The sequence below is a fragment of the Ictidomys tridecemlineatus genome, chromosome 4 (genome assembly GCF_052094955.1).
Source record: "Ictidomys tridecemlineatus isolate mIctTri1 chromosome 4, mIctTri1.hap1, whole genome shotgun sequence".
Taxonomy (NCBI): Eukaryota; Metazoa; Chordata; class Mammalia; order Rodentia; family Sciuridae; genus Ictidomys; species Ictidomys tridecemlineatus.
The window spans coordinates 19,165,559-19,184,779 of record NC_135480.1 but is presented as its reverse complement, the minus strand read 5'-3'; the positions used below and the strand labels follow the sequence as shown (position 1 = coordinate 19,184,779).

General features: G+C 39.2%; 1 protein-coding gene and 1 long non-coding RNA gene across 9 annotated transcripts in view; one reads left to right on the top strand and one right to left on the bottom strand.

The window, feature by feature from the left end:
- Fnbp4 (formin binding protein 4) overlaps positions 1 to 13,452 on the bottom strand; it is a 41,729-nt gene extending 28,277 nt beyond the window's left edge. For 3 of the 8 annotated variants that reach the window (XR_013437568.1, XR_013437569.1, XR_013437572.1), the window contains exons 1-8: positions 13,131 to 13,449; positions 12,058 to 12,150; positions 6,862 to 6,998; positions 6,348 to 6,534; positions 4,400 to 4,547; positions 4,183 to 4,303; positions 2,108 to 2,449; positions 484 to 694 (exon numbers count right to left, since the gene is read on the bottom strand). Coding sequence is in view for 3 of the 8 variants with exons in the window: in XM_078046014.1 (XP_077902140.1) it covers positions 484 to 694; positions 2,108 to 2,449; positions 4,183 to 4,303; positions 4,400 to 4,547; positions 6,348 to 6,534; positions 6,862 to 6,998; positions 12,058 to 12,150; positions 13,131 to 13,437 (1,546 nt within the window). In the remaining 5 variants the exon portion in view is untranslated. Of the gene's footprint in view, positions 1 to 483; positions 695 to 2,107; positions 2,450 to 4,182; positions 4,304 to 4,399; positions 4,548 to 6,347; positions 6,535 to 6,861; positions 6,999 to 12,057; positions 12,151 to 13,130 lie in introns of all 8 variants that reach the window. The other 5 variants (XR_013437570.1, XR_013437571.1, XM_078046014.1 and 2 more) reach the window with 4 other exon arrangements.
- Positions 13,431 to 14,275, top strand: LOC110598627 (uncharacterized). Its single transcript, XR_002484508.3, has 2 exons — positions 13,431 to 13,695; positions 14,162 to 14,275. It is a non-coding gene; the product is annotated as an uncharacterized LOC110598627 (long non-coding RNA).
- The last annotated feature ends 4,946 nt before the right edge of the window (positions 14,276 to 19,221 follow it).

Sequence of the window (19,221 nt, the reverse complement as noted above, 5' to 3'; positions counted from 1 at the left end):
AAGCAAAGGAGAACCTAGGGCCTCCAATTTTTATGGCAATCAATAAAAAAAAAGGGGGGGGTCAGCCTTATTTTATGCTTTTGAGGGAGAGGTAACTCCCACTCAATGGATGATAGCCTCAGATTCTTAATGAGACATGGAAGGAGATTACTTCCCAGCACTTTCACTAAAGCATAAAAAATGCTATCTTGCGGGCTGGGGATATAGCTCAGTTAGTAGAGTGCTTGCCTTGCACACTTAAGGCCCTGGGTTCAATCCCTAGCACAACAACAACAACAACAAAAAATCTCCATTTTTTGGCTAAAGAGGAAGGGGGGAGATTAAAAAAGGGATTCCCCTCAAAACTGTTAAATTGTGAAGTTTAATGTGGGCGGGGCTATAGCTCAGTAATAGTGTCTTATGTGCACATGCCCTGGGTTTGATTCCCAACACCACAAAAACAATTAATAAAATAAATAAAGTTGAACATGAAGCATAAATTACCATTTTCTCCATTTTCTGGAGTCTCTCGTCCAGTTTTGCTAGAACTCCGGCTGGTAGATTCTGGACTGGTAGCGCGAACAAACATCTTCCATTTTCCTCTTTTAGACATAAGTCTACGCATTCCATCCTGAGATGCTGGCTGGCTGATATCAGAACGTGGACTAGACCCTGACACACTACCATCTCCTTCCTCCAAGGCTCGTAATTCTGCCTACAAAGTGTATGATGATAAAGTTAGCATCATTAATGCATTACCAACATTTAAGCATTTGTAAGTCGTGAGAGTGATAGCCTTGACTACATTCTTTTTTTTTTTTTTGCAGTTCTGAGGATTGAACCCAGGGGAGTTCTAACACTGAGCTACATTCCTAGTCCTTTTAAAATTTCATTTTGAGGGCTGGGATTGTGGCTCAGTGATAGTGCTTGCCTAGCACATGTGAGGCCCTGGGTTCAATCCTCAGCACCACATAAAAATGAAGTAAAGATATTGTGTTCAGGGTGGGGGATATGGCTCAAGCGGTAGCGCGCTCGCCTGGCATGGGTGCAGCCCGGGTTCAATCCTCAGCACCACATACAAACAAAGATGCCGAAAACTAAAAAAAAAAAAAAAAAACATAAATATTAAAAAAATTCTCTCTCCTCTCTTAAAAAAAAAAAAGATATTGTGTTCACCTACAACTAAAAAAAATAAATATTAAAAAATAATGAAAAATAAAATAAAATTTCATTTTGGAAATGGTCTCACTAAGTTGCAAAGACTGGCCTTGAACTTATGATCTTCCTGCTTTAATCCTCCAGAGTCACTGGGATTACTGACATGTGCCACTTTACCTGGCTTTTCTTGGAACATTTTAAGAAGCGGAAGAATTTCTCAATACTGTTTTCTATCACAACTGAACATTATGTCCCATATCCTACTGCTAATTAGTAAATGCATGTTCACAATTATAGTAGCAAGCATTGATTGGGGGGACTGGCTTTAGAGAACCACAAATATATTAATTTTCACAAATGTATACCCCAAATAGAAAAAGCTTAACGTATTTTTATTATTATTTTGAAAAAGCTTAACTAGTTCTTTCCCATAAACTACTATATATCCTGCTAAGCTCTTGCTTCTCATTGGATCTCTTAAGGCAACAGGAGATGAAATTGTCCAAAAGACAAAGAATGCAGAAAAGAGGTAAAAATGAACATCTCAATGAAAAACGTTTCTGAGAAGCATCTTTAAAAAAAGAAAAGTACCATGGGACTAGGGTGGTGGCTCAGCAGTAGAGCACTTGCCTAGCAAATGCAAGGCCCTGGGTTCCATCCTCAGCACCACATAGAAATAAACAAAGAAAGAAAGAAAGAAAGAATTTTGTCCAACTACAACTAACAAAGATTAAAAAAAAAAAAAAGGTAAAGTACCAGAAATTAAAAAAATTTCTCTCAATTCTGCTATTTTACAAGGATCATATATTGTTTGTTAAAACTCAAGTTTTTACTGCAACAACTTAACCTAACATACTAGACACAGTGAGAAAAATAAACATACCAATCCACCCAGTAATGGCTATTGAGTATAATGATCCCCAAATCTGATATTAAGGGGAAAAATGTATTTTAAACCTTCAAATCTTACTTTCTTCCGTTCCAAAACGAGTTCCAACTCAAGGGTATCTTGTTCCTCCTCTTCTTCACTTTCTCCAGATTGAACAACACTACAAAGATCCTCCTGAGAAGGGTCTTCTATACTGTCCAACATAACTTCCTGTGGCTTTACCGTTGTCACCGCTTCTTCTACTGTTGCACTAGCTTCTTTCACCTCTGAAATTGGCTCAACTTCTTTACAAATTACTTTTCTTCTCCATCTTTCTTCTTCCTCTTTTATTCCCTCAGGCAATAAAGGAGCAAGCAGGGAGGCTGCCACCCCTTTCTTTTCCTCCTCACTATTTGAGAGAGCCTGGATTCCTTCATTTACTTCCTATGAAGAATAAAATCATTTAGTCTCAATTCTCAAGAAATCTCCCCAGGTATATAATCAACAGTTCACATTAATTTTATTTTTGTTCACTGGATACTCATAAAAAGCACTTATATCCAATAGATTAATGTACATAATGGAAACATTGTTACTTTAAAAGGCAATGGTTGAACTAGAAACCTATTCTAAGTGGGACTCAAATATATCCTACCCCTAATTCTCAGACAGTCAAAGGACAAATAAGAAGCACAGGCAGACTTAATAAGATCAGTATTTTGTTAGCTCAACACATAACTGAATAAATGTTCACCTTGCTCTTCTGTAAGATGAGAAAACCTCACAGGTATGCTGTGAAAGCCAATTTAGAAAAAAACATGAAATATTTCCCAAGTGAAATGAATAATTATGCTTAAAACTGTTGATTTCTGATCAGGAAAATACTTGTTCTATACCTCTGTCCTAGAGTTATAAAGATTAAAATACTATTATTTATTATCTTTAATTTCTTGCAGTGCTGAGGATGGAACCCAGGGTCTCATACATGAGGCAAGTGCTCTACTACTGAGCTATATCCCTACCCATTAAAGTATTTTTTTGTTGTTTTTGGGTTTTTTGGGTACTGGGGATGAACTCAGGGGCACTCAACCACTGAGCCACATTCCCAGTCTCTTGTATTTTGTTTAGAAATAGGGTCTCACTGAGTTGCTCAGTGCCTCACCATTGCTGAGGCTGGCTTTGAACTCGCAACCCTCCTGCCTAAGGCTCCGGAGCGGTTGGGATTACAGGCCTGCACCACCATGCCTAGCAAAAGTATTTTTTGAGCTGGGATTGGTGGTGCACACCTTGCCGAAGCATGAAGATCACAAATTTGATGCCAGCCTCAGCAACTCAGCAAGACCTTGCCTCAAAATAAAAAATAGAGCTCAGTGGTAAATACTCCCGGGTTCAATCTTCAATATCAAAAGATACTTTGTCATACAAAAAAAAAAAAAATCACCATTTTAAAATTTGGGCTTAGTTGTAACTGAACACACTTTCACTCTAAAAAATACAACTCCCTTTTCTTTCTGATGGTGATTTAAAATACTTAGGTTTCACTAGTACAGGCTGGGCATCCCTAGCTTCTGCTCCCAAATCTGAAAATTTGAGCGCTATGATGCCACAAACAGAAACTCCACACCTGACTTCAAGTGGTGTTAGTCAAAACACAGGCAAATAAATATTGTGTAAAATTACTTTTAAGGCTATCACAAAAGGTATATATGAAACATAAATGAACTGAGTTTAGACGTGGGTTCAATAACCAAGATATCTCCTTATTAATATGTGAAAACCGAAAAATCAAAAAATACTCTTAAATCTGTTATGCTTCTAGTTCAACCATTTTGGATAAGAAATATTCAATCTGTAGTAGTTTTTAATTTGTAAAACAATTGATCTTTCCATTAAAAATGGAATCCTAAATTAATAGAACAATTCTATCTGAAGTGGGGATGGAGACTGCAGCCCTGCCTCCCTGGCTGGTCCTGAATTCTTCTTAAAGACCCAAGGAACTTCAATGGCACACTAACACCCTAAAAGAAGCACTGAACTGAATAACTGCTGTAAATGCTAAATAATAAACAGAAAGAGATTCAAGTAAAACTAAAACAACATATTTGTTTTGTAAATATAATCCACATCAAGTTTATTAGACTAGAAGAAAAGGAAACAGGCTAAGTTACAACACTGACCTTTTTAACTTCTCGTTTAGCTATGCCTGGTCCACTTTTACTACTGGGAACAGGAATTGTTTTCTCCTTTGTATACGTGTCTGTATTTACCACAAAACTACCTTCAACACCTGTTACAGAACTGTAAAAATAAAATAAAAAAAAAATTTAGCAAGAGAAAGAGAAGGCAAAAACAATAAGACTAATTTCCTTCAAGGTAATTTAAGTTTCCTCTTACCTGGGCTGGTAATGTTGTAATCCCTGAACCTGGGTGGCAAGATATTGGGGTAACTCCCAAGTTACTTCATTTGTTTGTGTGTTCCAATAATAATAGCATCCTGTGTTCTCATCCCAAACTTCTTGCCAGTCTCCCATCTCAATTCCCACTAAAAGAAAATAAAACAAATTTTAAGAAATACAACCCCTCGACAGATCTGACTTACATCAAGTTAGTTCTAAAGCCATAACAATCTAACAATTTAAGTTTTCTTTTTTTTTTTTTTAGAGAATTTTTAATTTTTTTATTTCTTAGTTCTCGGCGGACACAACATCTTTGTTGGTATGTAGTGCTGAGGATCGAACCCGGGCCGCACGCATGCCAGGCAAGCGTGCTACCGCTCGAGCCACATCCCCAGCCCCACAATTTAAGTTTTCAAACTTGGTACTATTAGGGGCTGGGGTGGTGACTCAGTGGTAGAATGCTCGCCTAGCATGCATGAGGCACTGGGTTTGATCCTCAGCACCACATAAAACTAAAAAATAAAGATATCATGACCATCTAAAACTGAAAAAATAAATTAAAAAAAAAAAAATTGGTATTTTCAGTTGCTAGGTCTTTGTTGTATGGGCAGTCCTAGGTAGATGATTTAGCAGCATCCTGGGCTCTGATAACCAAAGCTATTTCTAGGCACTGTCAATTGTCCCTTGGGTGCAATATCACACACACATAACTGAGAACCACTGGTCTAACATCAAGTTATTATTTCCTCAGTAAGATGGAGGCAATGATGTACACCTGTAATCCCAGTGATTTGTGAGGCTGGGCAAGATAATCATTAAATTTGAGGCCATCCCAGGCAACTTTGTGAGACGCTATCACTGGGTATGTAGCTCAGTGACACAGTGCTCTTGGGTTTAATCCCTAGTGGTGATGGGGACTGAACCAAAGAGCACTTACCACTGAGCTACGTCCCCAGCTCCCTTTTCTTTTCTTCTTTACTAAATCACTAAAGCCAACCTTGAACTTTCAATCCTCCTGCCTGAGCCTCCTGAGTAACTGGGATTACAGAAGTGTGCCACTGCATTCAGTCTTTAGAATTATTTTCTCAACATTTAGCTAGCTACCTTTGCATAAAAAAGTCAAAAAAAAAAAATCAATTTGCTACTTCAAAAATGTATTCTTTACCGGGCACGGTGGCACACACCTATAATCCTAGTTGCTCAAGAGGCTGAGACAGGAGGATTGCAAGTTCAAAGCCAGCAAAAGCAAGATGATAAAGCAACTCATTGAGACTCTGTCTCTAAATAAAATACAAAACAAGGCTAAGATGTGGCTCAGTGATCGAGGGCCCCCGGGTTCAATCCCCAGTGTCAAAACAAAACAAAAAATATATTCTGAGGTCTGGGGTTATAGCTCAGGGGTGGAATGCTTGCCTTGCCCCTATGAGACACTGGATTTGATCCTCAGTACCATATAAAAATAAATAAGGGAATTGTGTCCATCTACAACTTAAAAAAAAAGTACTCTGAACCCCCAAATATTCTAAAATGACTTATTATTCGCCTGGCACAATATGCTACTGGTTAAAAGGGCAAACAATTACTAAGTTAGAAATTAGATCTGGGGGCTGGGGATGTGGCTCAAGCAGTAGCGCGCTCGCCTGGGATGCGTGCGGCCCGGGTTCGATCCTCAGCACCACATACAAACAAAGATGTTGTGTCCGCCAAGAACTAAAATAAATAAATAAATATTAAAAAAAAAAAAGAAAAAGAAATTAGATCTGACAAGTTCTCAGAGATCACTATCCTCTATCTATTATTATCTTGCAAATACTGTATTTAAAAGGCCAGAATCCCACAATGTGGGCCTAAGGATCTGGGCATTCAGTCTTAGGAATGCTAATGTCTAGAATACTTTAAAGACTACACTTAAAGATTTCTGCAAACAAAGGGTTAGTCGCATTTACCTCCTGCTAGTGAACACTGGGTATCATATTGCCACCCTGGTGTTTGGGTTGAGTCCGTTCCATTTGATGTAGTAGAAGAAAGGGTAGATGTTGTTGCTTCCTTTGGCTCTGGTCGAGGTGGAGTTGGAGGTGGAGCAGAAGCTCCCACAGGAGCTGCAGGCTGAGGAGCTGTTATGGCATCAATCTCCTGCAGAATGAAAAGAGCAACAAATACATCAATGACATGGAAACCAGAAACTTAAAAAAATGGTGAACACTGGAAAAAAAAAATCCTACATGCACATTATCAGCTCAAAAGTGCTTCTAATTACTCAAGCTCCTCAAACCCTTACATTTTCCTTCCTTCCCATTCTACTGAAAGCTTCTTATTGAGAAAGATAGGGAGGGACAGAGCAAGACAGAGGTAAAGAAGGAGAAAGGAGAGGGAAACACCAAGACTGACAAGAATGCTGACCATACTTGGTCCCGGAATGCCTTTAATAACTAAAAAAAATCAAGCAAAAGCACCACTAACCGCTAAGAAATTGGCCAGTGTACTATCAATATCAGCTGACTGGTTTCCGTTTGCTTCTTTGGATTGTGCTGGTTTTTCAGAAACATCACTCTCATCATCATCACTGTCAGCATAAGCACCAAGTAAGCATAGACCACCTAAAAACAAAAAAGAAAATCTCAGTAACCAAAATGCCAATATGTACCTAGGAAGTATCTAAAAAAATACACTATACATCTTTAGCCAGAATTTAGGCCAGGGTATAGTAGCGTACTCCAGAGGCTGAGGCAGGAGGACCCCAGACTAAGAAACGCAGCAAGACCCTGTATCAAAATTTTAAAAATTAAAAAAAAGGGGAGGGGGGCTGGGGTTGTGGCTCAGTGGTAGAGTGCTTGCCTAGCATGTGTGAGGCATTGGATTCGATTCTCAGCACCACACATAAATAAATGAATAAAATAAAGATCCATCAACATCTAAAATTTTTTTTTTTTTTAATTTTTAAGGTGGCAGGCTAGGAATATATTGCTCAGCAGTAGAATACTTGACTATTATGCCTGAGGGCCTTGGGTTCAGTATCTAGTACTGTCTGCTCCCCAAAACATCCAAGTCATAAATGTATGTACATTCTAATTAAACCTTTGAAAATTAAGCACATGCACTGATAAGGAAGAGGCATGGACTTAAAATAACACCAGGGCTAGGGCTGTAGCTCAGTGGTAGAATGCCTGCCTTGCATGAGTGAGGCACTGGGTTTGATCCTCAGCACCACATAAAATGAATAAATAAAGATGTTGTATTCATCTACAACTAAATAAATATTTTTTAAAAATAAAATAAAACCAAAGATTCATGCTCACAATATTGCTGTGTAACATTGCTTCATCCTAGAAAAATAAAACTCTCATAAGAATAAGTGTTAAGACTGCTATTTAGATTTGGTGCTACTTAAAACCTTAGAAAGCAGGGCCATTATTCAGAATCACAGTGCTTAGCAGTTTTTTCCTGAGAAGACTGCTGACTCCTCAAACCTCAACCTGCTTACCTTTTAATAAACAGAGGCTGAGCAATACTCAGGAGGGAGTATAGGAATAAACACTCGGTTTCTCCCATTACACTCTCAAATCATGCTTTTGACATCAGATGTATTATGTTTCCCCATACATCAAGCAAGCAATCAATTCTGTAGCAAGTGTCCTCGAATTAATTCAATTAAACTCAAGACACTGTACCTGTAAGTAATAATATGAGACTCCCTAGGTTCAGAGTTCCATCCCAAAAGTGACCCTCATATTTTCAATGCCAACCACAAGCCCCAGATGGTTTTACCTAAAACTTAGGTTCAACTTTTGTGCAGGAACAGCTCCCAGAACTGGTTTATCACACAAAATATGCTTATTACAAAGCATAATGGACACAAATGAAGAGCTACACAGAGTGATGTAGGGGAAGAGGGGCCCAGGGTTTCCACTCTCCAGAAACCTCCACAGGTTCGACTATCTGGAAACTCTCTTTACCTTTTCTCTAGCGCCACCCCACTTCCCCATTGAACCTAGTACTTATGCCTGTTAGATAAGTGCTCTACCATGGGAGTACACCCCCAGCTCTTCCTTATTTTTTCGGACAGGTTCTCCCTAAATTGCATAGGCTAGCCTCAAGTTTGCAATCCTCCTGCTTCAGCCTTCTGAAACTTCTAGACTTGCTCTAATTCTTCTGGGCTTTTATGGAGGCTTCTTCACATAGGTATGATTAAATCATACCACTGGTGATCAACTTAGCCTTCAGACCATATCCCTTCTCTATAAGTTGGTGATTGGCCCCACTTATCCTGAAGCTATCTAGGGCCTGTCACCTCCATTAATAAACTTGTTAGCATATTGAAACACTTTATAGGGGCTAGGGACATAGCTCAGTTGGTAGAGTGCTTGCCTTGCATGCATAGGCCCTGGGTTCAATCCCCAGCACAGCAAAAAAAAACCACTTTATCACTTTGAAGATTCAAAGAATTTTAAAAGTTTTATGCCAGCAAAGGGAAACAAAGACAAAATACATAGGCCTAGAGATGTAGCTCAGTGGCAGTCCATTTGCCTCCCAGGTAGAGCCCCTAGGTTCAATCCCCAAACAAAACAAAAATCAAAATAAGCTAGGGGCACCTGAAAGCCTATAATCCCAGGCATGTGAGAAGCTGAGGCAAAAGAAATGGCAAGTTTGAGACCAGCCTCAGCAATTTAGGGACACTTGGTTTTAAAATAAAAAGGGCTGTAGATTGGTATAAAACAAAAGCTGTGCGAGACCCTGGGTTCAATCCTCAATACCAAGAAAAACAAAAGAAAATAAACAAAAACCCAAATGTATATTCACGAAATCACAGTGCCACCCAATTTGCAAATCCAATAACTATAGCAGATAGTAAATTACTTCTCAGGTACATACCCTTCCTTCTAGATAGGCTTCAAATACTATGCCTTATATTTTCATAATTACCATTTCTTTGCTTTCTCAGTGCTTTGTAACTCCTGAGTCATAGAAACTTAACAGCAACTACCGTTATAAAACCTCTCTTAAAAAACATACTTGGTAGGGTGGGGTTGTGGCTCAGTGGTAGAGCACTTGCCCAGCTTGTCCAAGACACTGGGTTTGAGAATCAACATCACATTAAAAAATAATAACAACAAGTAAATAAGTAAAGGTATTATGTCCAACTTTAAATTAAAAAATTAAAAAAAAAAAAAAGGAAGGAGGACCACAAGTTCAAAGCCAGCATCAGCATTTTAGCAAGACCCTATCTCAAAATAAAAAATAAAAAAGGTTCAGGATGTAGCTCAGTGGTTAGGTGCCTCTGGATTCAATCCCTGGTACCAAAAACCAAAACAAAAAACGAAAAAACCAACAACAATCCCCCCCCCACACACTCTTGAGTATGCAATTTCGGAGAATTCATGGACCCCTGCAGATCTTCTGTAGAACCACGTTAAATACCCCTTTCTCAAAGATGCTTAATACTATTGACTACCATAGTGGTCTATTGACCTAATTTAATAGAGATCATTCCAAATTTTTTCCTGGGTAATTTCCCATGCATACACTGTAGTTTTCAGTGTGAAAGTACCAGACTCCCTCCCCAAATATAAATATATATAAAATATACAAATATATATGTAATGGGACTGGAGATGTAGCTCTGTGGTAGAGCACCTCTAGGTTTAATTCCCAGTACCACACACACACACACAAAAAAAATAATAATAATAAAATTTAACCAAAATCATCTTGGGTGAAAAAAAAAATAGGGCACACGCCTGTAATCCCAGCAGCTCAGGAGACAGGAAGATCGAAAGTTCAAAGCCAGCCTCAGCAACGGGTTAGGTGTTAAGCAACTCAGTGAGACCATCTCTAAATAAAATACAAAATAGGGCTGGGGATGCAGCTCAGTGGTTAAGTGCCCCTGAGTTTAGTCTCCGGTAGCTCCCAACACACACACACCAAAAAAAAAGTAAGCTTGGTGCCTAGATGGCTCCTAGGGAAAAAATTAAATTCTATACATCTTCACAATTCTTAGAAGCCTTGAATGACTGTGACAAAAAGGTAATTTTTCACATGAAACATTCAGTGGATGAAACAACCAGACTATACAATGGCAAGAAAGTCTGGTGGTTTGAGAATAAGATGGAAAAGGAAGCCCAGAGACACAAACTTTGCAATTTCACAACTGTTCAGGACAAGTCCTGTCCTTTAGAAAAATTCTTGTTTGCCTGGCCTGGTGGCCACACCTATAATTAATAAGGAGATGGTATGGCAGAAGGATCCTAAGTTCAAGGCAAGCCTCAGCAAATTAGTGAAAACCTGTGTCAAAATAAAAAGGGGGTTAGGGAGAATGGTATTACACGGCTCTGAAATTTCATAACCAAGTTTTAGTTTTTCCAACCCACAATGTTGTTCTCTTTCAATTTTTTTTTTTTTTTTTTTTTTTAGTTTTAGATGGACACAATATCTTTTATTTATTTGTTTGTTCGTTTGTATGTGGTACTGAGGATCAAAGCCAGTGCCTCACAGGTGTAAGGTAAGTGCCCCACCACTGAACTATAACCCCAACCCCCACACTGTTTTCTTAAGTGACAGATGGTATGAGGGAGGCATAAATATCTATTATTTTAGGTGTCAAATAGTACAAGACATATTCCAAACTAAAAAATATAATTACTACCAATTATAGATTTTTTTTTTTGAGATAATGAATATTTACCCCAGGGTTGTCACACATGGTAGGCAAGTGCTCTACACACATGCCACATCCCCAGCCCTTTTTAATTTTGATAGGGTCTTGCTAAGTTGCCTAAGCTTGCCTCCAGTCTGTGATGATACTACTTCAGCCTTCCAGAGGGATTACAGGTGTGTGCTGCCATGCATGGCTCTAAAGAATATTTGAGAGTAAACATGTTTTAATCTCTCAAACTATATAAGGTAGAAAAAACTAACATCTTTGCACTTATAGGGGACCAATTTTATATACATTATTCAGTTTGATACTCAAAATAACTCATGATTATAAGATCCATTTATACATGTTGGGCCCAATTAATTGTCTCAAAAGTCTTAACAATGAATGCTACCATGAAAGTTTGTTTATGAAACCACTGCAGCAAATATTCCTTGTGCTTAAAAAATATTTAATGCAAACCATTTTCAGATCCACAGAGTAGATGCTAGAATACCAATCAAGGCAGTGTTAGGAAAGGAACAATATGAAAATATGTTTGGTGTCTAAATGTCCCTAAAGAACACCAAGTTAATAGAAGGGCTAGAAAACTAACTACAAAAAAACATTCGAAGAAAAAGTAGTACAAATTATCTGGGTACAGAGATAAAACATAAATTTTGCATTGCTTAAGATATATTTACCAGATTGGGGATGTGACTTAGTGGTAGAGTGCTTGCCTAGCATGCACTAAGCCCTGGGATAGAGGCCCAACACAGCAAAAGAAAAAGAGTAGTTGCCAACAAGCCCTCACAAACAGAAAGGGTTTGTTTGTGACACTGAGGATTAAACCCAGGGCCTTGCAAATGTTAGGCAAGCCCTCGACTACTAAGCTACAATCCCAGACCCAGAAAGATTTTAAATTACACTTTAAGGGGGAAATAGAAATTAGCAACAAAGAATACAGTAAAGCATTCTAACTTAAGATATTCTACAGATGCAAAACAAAACAAAACAATTTATACCTGTTGCTTTAACAGCTGTGGGTCTGGTAGTCATGACTGGTTTTGGAGGGTTCTGAGCAACTCTGGGAACCTCCACCACCACTTCCTGTTCATCTGTATTTTAAAAAGGAACAAAAGGAAAACAACTGCAGTTAGCCTGTGGAACAGAAAAACACCAGAGATGAAAAATCAATCATAGGTCTGCCGTTTCTGGTCTAGATTCCATCAACTTAAAAACAGGGCGCATCAATGACCCAAATAAGTGGCAGATGAAAAACAGCCATTACTAGAACCTTCCATATGCCTAGTAACTTCAACTTTAAGAATGTGAATGCGGGATATAAAAATTACATCTGTAATACTTCAAAATTCAGACACAAAGACAATAAATAAATCTCCAGCCTTTCATGAGGTTTTTGCAACATACATCGCTACTCAATGTCCTGCACGAGTTTTTTTAACGTGATTTATCAATACCTGAATGGTCGGCTTCTTCGGCGCCTTCCTGTGTGCCGACGTCATACAGTTACTCTTAATCTAAGTACTATTTCAGGGAGAACCACACAAGTACTTGGGAACCCACTTCTCCAGGAATTTTTTGGATACCTGTTAGTTCGGGGATACTAACGCTTTGTTTGGCATAATAAAAAGGGTGTATTCATTTCTAAAGAGTCTCTATCCCAATTAAAAAAAAAAAACCAAAGGACGCAGGTGACGTGTAGAAAAGGCCAGGTTCCACCGTCACTAGCCTAGACGCCGAAACTCCCATCTACCCTTTTACGTAATCAAAACCCACCCCGGGACGTCTGGGAGCCCAGGGTGCCTAGGCCTCAGTCGGATTTCAAACGTTCCCGGGGAAAGCCCTCTGCCAGCCACATGCAATGGCGCCTTGGGATGGGCCCGGGCTGATCACGCACAGCTCTGCCGGCCTCTTCCGCCGCCCTCCCCGCAGTCCCCGAACAGGAGGGCCTCGAGAGGGTGGACCCCGCCCGCCCGGGCTTCTCTCCCTTACGGGGTCCAGGAAGCGTCCCTAGAAGCCTAGGCCGCAAGCCCCGCGCTCGAGTTTCGGACGTCCCAAATAGGCTCACCCTTACCTTCTGAAGGCGAGTCGTCCGCGGCCGCGGAAGCAGTCACCGCGGGTGTCGTCGACGTCGTTGCCGCCGCCGGCGGGGCTGGCTGGTTAGAAGCCGCCGCCGTCGAATCCGGTTCGGTGTCAGGTTCCGGCTCCGGATCCCGGCCCGGCGTGCTGCTGCGGGGACCTGGCGGAGAGAGCTGCAGGATGGGCCTGCGGCCGGGTACCGCCCGGGACTTCTTCCCCATCGCGAGCCCGAGCGCGAGCTGCGAGCGTCGGCAGCCGAAAGGGGCGGGCGTTCGGCGCTGCGCTGCGTAATCAATATTCATGTACCGCGGCAACGCCTTCGGCCAGGATCCGCTTTTAACCGGCGGGGCGCGCGCCTGCGCAAGCGCCCTGGCCCCCCCCCCCCCCGTCGATCTTTTGGCTCCTCCTCCCCAGCGAATAGGACGGGCTTTACGCACGGAACGAGGCGATTGGCTGTTTTGATCCAGGTCAGAAACCGGTAGCCAATGGAAAAGGAAAAAGAGTGGGAGTCGAGCCAATAGTGCAGAAGGGCCTACATTTAGTGTGACTTCCCCACGGAGGTAGGGTTCTATCCTTACGCTTTTGCCGAGTCTTTTCTTCACCCTATTGTCCTCCATCTTGTGACTGTTCTCGGCTACCTGTTCTTTGTTTGTTGCTTTTTGGACTCGTTTCAAGTTTTCCTCTGGTTACTGTGGTAACCAGATATAGCAGTGAACATTAAATATGATAATGGGTCTCTTAGGTTTTTGCAAATTCTTAAGACCACAAAGATGGTGTCTTGAATTGTGTTGCTTCTCAGCTGGAAAGAACGACCTTGTCCTCCCTGGAAGCAAATCACCGAAACTGTTCAGATGGGTTGAAGGAGCCTTATCAGTCTGGTTCCACTAGTAACCTCTTCCTCTTAACTAATCTTACATTAATACTCCTCCCTTCCTTACCTCCAGATCCAGCCGCTTGGACCTCTTTGAAATACCCTCACAATATTGGGGCCATTGAGTTTTTTTTTTTCCCTTCCTCCCTCTCTAGGGATCAAACCCAGTGGTGCTCAACTCTACCACCACACTGCATCATTTGACCTGATCCAGCTTTAAGTTGCTTCCATCATACTCCCATATCCTTAATATATCTATTCCACACGTTTGTTTGTTTGTTTGTTTTTTAAGGTGAGGGCAGGGATGTCTTGCTAATTTTCTCAGGATGGTCTCAAACTTGTGATCTTCTGCCTTAGCCTTAGTTGCTTGGATTACAGACGTATGCGTTGAATCTTGTTTGCCTGCAAAAGTTGTTACCGCTGTTGACCCGTGACAAGTCCTTGCTTCCCCAGTGTTGAAGAATAACACCAAAGAAGCACGCCAAGGCAAGGTCAGAGTAGAAATTAGAAGTTTATTAAAGGACAGCAGAAAAGACTTCTCCCGGAGGAAGCAGGGGACCCAAGAGGTGGAATCCGTGGAAGTGCGGTTGTCTTCCCTTTTTATAGTTTTGGTGATGGAATGTAAGGGGGAAGGGTTGGGACACAGGTGGGCTAAAGAAGTAATCTGGGCAGGAAGGACTTCATTATCACTTCTTTGGGATGGGCTATCTCCAAATCTGTTGGGGGCTGTTTCCTGGGCTCCATTAACTTTTCTTTGGGGTGGACTTTGGCCTAGGGCCTTTCTGGGACTTCATTAATATTCCATGAGTTGTCTTGTGCTTCCATTTTAGATTTCACTCGATATGATATTAGACCCAATTTACCTAACTACACTGACTACCTAATTTTAAATCTGGCTTCATTCCTCCCTCTAATTTGGGGAACTCCTTACTGCTGTAAGGAAAGGGGGCGAAGATCCTTCTGGCTTCTTAAGGCTGAAAAGGGATGGTGTGGGGCAAGCAGTTTGGAGTCCCCCTTTAAAAATCGGGTCTATTGAGTGGTCCATGATAGAAGTCCGATTGAGAAGTAATAGGCTGGAAGGCCATTTGAGTGATGGATGGTCTATAAGAGAAACAAGAATTTATTAGTACTGGAACCAGATTGATGCAGCAATAAATGCCACAGCACAGGAACATGCCAATGAGTATGATGACAAAGACAAAGACTAATAATGTTTTCCACCAGGAAGTACCAGAGAACCAGGAGCTAAGATATTGTTTCCATGACAAAGTTGCTGAGGACATGCTTCTATCTGAGCATGTAAATCTTTAAGGATATTTGTCACATTGCCAGAATTGTCAGGGATATAAACACAACATTTAACTTTTAGGGTTACAGTTGTCCTTCCCTTTAAGATACAGTTTAATAATTTAATGTCATCTGATCTTGCAAAATCCTTTTACTAGTATGACCTCTGTGTCTAATAGAGAAATCTTTAATTCTGTTACTTAGGGCTGGATAACCATACTAGTAAACACTAAGCCTACCTGTGTAGGTTAGAAATAGCTGTAGGCTTCAAACTAAAAACTACTCTGGCAGTTCTTTTTGATAGTTATCAGGCATTCCTGTCTGAGAATCTGTTTTTCAGCCTCCAGTTTACTTATTCTTTTTTTTTTTTTTTTTTTTTTTTTTTAATAAATTTTTTTTTTTTTTTTTTAAAGAGAGAGTGAGAGACAGAGGGGGACAGAGAGAGAGAGAGAGAGAATTTTTTTAACATTTATTTAGTTTTTCTTAGTTCTTGGTGAACACAACATCTTTGTTGGTATGTGGTGCTGCTGAGGATCGAACCCGGGCAGCACGCATGCTAGGCGAGCGCGCTACCGCTTGAGCCACATCCCCAGCCCCCAGTTTACTTATTCTTGGAAGTTACATTTAACTATTATTATCATTTAAAATGCCCAGGAATAGCTGTGTTTTGGCTTTGACTGTCTTTGCTAAGTGTTTAAGATGAAGCAAGTCAAACTGACTTTTGTTTCTATCTATTGTTAACAGTCAGCTGAGTTTCCCTGGGAGTCCTGGGGGAACTTTACAGCAGCTTCTCAGTTCTGCTAGTGCCATTTGCGCTAGGATGGGTCCAGGCCTTGCTTGATCATGTGGCTTCCCTTGGAAGCATCAGGGATGTCTCCCTTTTCTGATGACCCTCCTCTTCACAGCAAATGTACTGATTGGCTTTCTATCCTCCAGTGGTCTCATTAATCTCCCTGATCGGGAGGTTATGTGGCCCAGAGTTGCAAAGCTCTTTGGAGAAGTCCCCTGTTCCCTGGATTCAGACTGACTCAGAGGGAAAGAGCCAAATATTGGTTTTCTTGGCCCTTTTAATTTAACTTTAATTTTAAAACTTAATCTTAAATATCCAGCAAATAAATTTCAACAGCCTTATATTAAGAGTACTGGGTTTTAATGTCTATCTCTCTATCCTGTAGGTGATAACTCTTTATCTTAACCCAGGTTGTGAGTTCTTAAAGCAGTACCTCTGCAAAACATTAACAGGCAATCTCTAGATCATTTATAAGAAAACTACAAAATAAAATTAACTAGAGTAAAAACATATTTAGTTCATGCAATAGCTACCTTGAATTTTGGCAGAGTTATACATTATATCCTCTGTTTGAGATCCTGGTAATTGTGACAAAAACCAACTTTTGGACACAACTTTAAATGTACTGAAATCTGGCCTACTTCTTTCATAGTCACTTTCACATGTAGTGAGATGGGACATAGAGCCTTATCTCAGGTAAGGCGGGGTTCCCACCTTAAGTACTATAGTTCTGAAGCTCATCTTTACTTTTTTTTTTTTTTAATGTTTATTTATTTATTTTTAGTTCTCAGCGGACACAACATCTTTGTTTGTATGTGGTGCTGAGGATCGAGCCTGGGCAGCATGCATGCCAGGCGAGCGCGCTACCGCTTGAGCCACATCCCCAGCCCTCATCTTTACTTTTTAGACATCATTTTACAAAGCCTACATAAATTGTTGCTCAAGTTTACATGAATATTAGCTAACACAATATAACACAATATAATATCACATCTAAAACATGAATTAAAGAAAAGCTAAAAGCTTTTAACCTCTTGTAGAAAAGTAGCAAAGTACTTTTGTGTTTTGCAATAAAACCTTTACATAGATTAGGTTCTCATTAACTTAAAAATACATTTAAATTGTATCTCAGTATAAAAAGTAACATAGAACTTTACATAACTTATTGATAATAAGTCCAGTTATAGAACACAAATGATATAAATAAATCTCCAACATGTTTTTCATGTTAAGCCTAAAATTACTATACAACTTGAGAACACAGCTTGATATAATGCTCTTTCTAAAGCTTCTACCTTAGAGACTTGTATACCTGGAAGATATGAACACATTAATAGCACCACAATTACATTGATGTTTTTATATTAACCAAATTTAGCTTTTAAAGAAATAACATAGCACAATTCTCTAAAATAACAGCACTTGTTTATCTAGCTGTTTAATTTCTTTAAGATTACTTGCTCAAAAACTTACACATATAACCAACTTACACAAACCTTCGTTATCACTTAATTAAACCCTCTCAATTACTTAATCATATAGACTTTTATCCAGAAACACATTTTCCCTCTATTAAATCCATACCTAGAACCTTCTAGTTTCTCTTTTTCATCTGTTAACCTCCTTCTGTTCACATTTTAAAACAATACTTGTAAATTTTTTAATTTAAGCAGATTTAATATTTTATTAGGGCCTTTTTTGAACACCTAGAAAAACTTATAAGCTTAATTTTAAAGACATCTTTACTTTCATCTGTTTACCCAATTTAAATTGAATCATTTAAATTACGTGAATCAAAGATATTTGGATCCATTTTTTTTTTATTTTTCTTGAGCGCTCCTCATATATCTATCCATTGTCATATCACTGCATGATATATGGACATATACACATACAGACATACCGACATACAACACATAACACAATAGTAAAGGCCTTGTAGCTTTCTCAGGTGAAATCTCATTGTAATGTTTAAAAAAAACTCCAGTTGATCAAAAATAGAATTTATCATAAAAACATTAACTTGTCTGTAGGATCAAAATCATGAGCTCAAAAAAAATAGAATCTAAGAAAAGGCAAATCCTAGAAAAAAATTGACCGGCTAGTAATTAGTAAATGTCATACAATTTACTCTTTGGTTTAATCTAGTTTGAGTCTCCATAAAAAGACACTTTTACTCTTTTTTTTCCTTGGGCATCAGATCTGTCTCCTACTGAGCTCCAGGCTTCTTTTATTTGCATATCAACTTAAGTCCCGGCTGAGGTCTGGAAGGAACTGGGAAAACTGGAATTCTGAGCAGAAACCTCATGCCTAAGGCATTTTAACCATAAGTCATAATTTCCAGGTTTGGTTGTTGAAAATTATGATACAAGTTTAAGATACAATTTATAAAATTTCATACCTTTACATTTTCCTACACTAGAAAAACTTGCTCACACAAAACTGAAAATAGGATCTTAAGCTACCATCAGAAGAAATTTCTTTAGGATCATTAAGCCACTTTCTTTGTTCTGAAGTTCCTAAAGTAGTATTAAGTTACATTAAGTCACCTGAAAAAATTTTAAAAGAGAACTACACACTACCATGTATATCCAAAATTAAGGTTTAAAAATTTCCAAGACTGTTGTTATTTAATGTCATTTTAATAAGTCAGACCAGCGTTCCAATCCAACACTTTCCTTTCTTAAATCTTACACACTGAGAGAAACAGATACCAAATCATAATTTACTATCCTTGCCCAAATTAATGCACTGGTACACCTAGCGAAATCTTCTCAGGCTACCCAGTTCAAAAATTGATGAAAAAAATAAAACTAAATGATTGGGAGTTACTTGCAAACTTGGAAGTAGAGTTTTTAAAATTTTCTATCCTAAGTATTTAAGTTCTCTGGCATGAATTATCTGAAATCACAAACTAAACAATTACCTAAACCCAACTTTTAACTGCAAAATTGTGCAATGCTTCAAAAACCTATTTAGATACCAGATTGTTACAATAGAAAATCATCTTTTAGATACACATTCAGCAAGATCATCCCCAAGAACAGTCTATAATAACCTTTAAAACAGACCAGATAAGAGAAAAATCTCTCCAGGTTTTTAACTCCCATTTAATTATGACTCCTATCAGTGGCACCA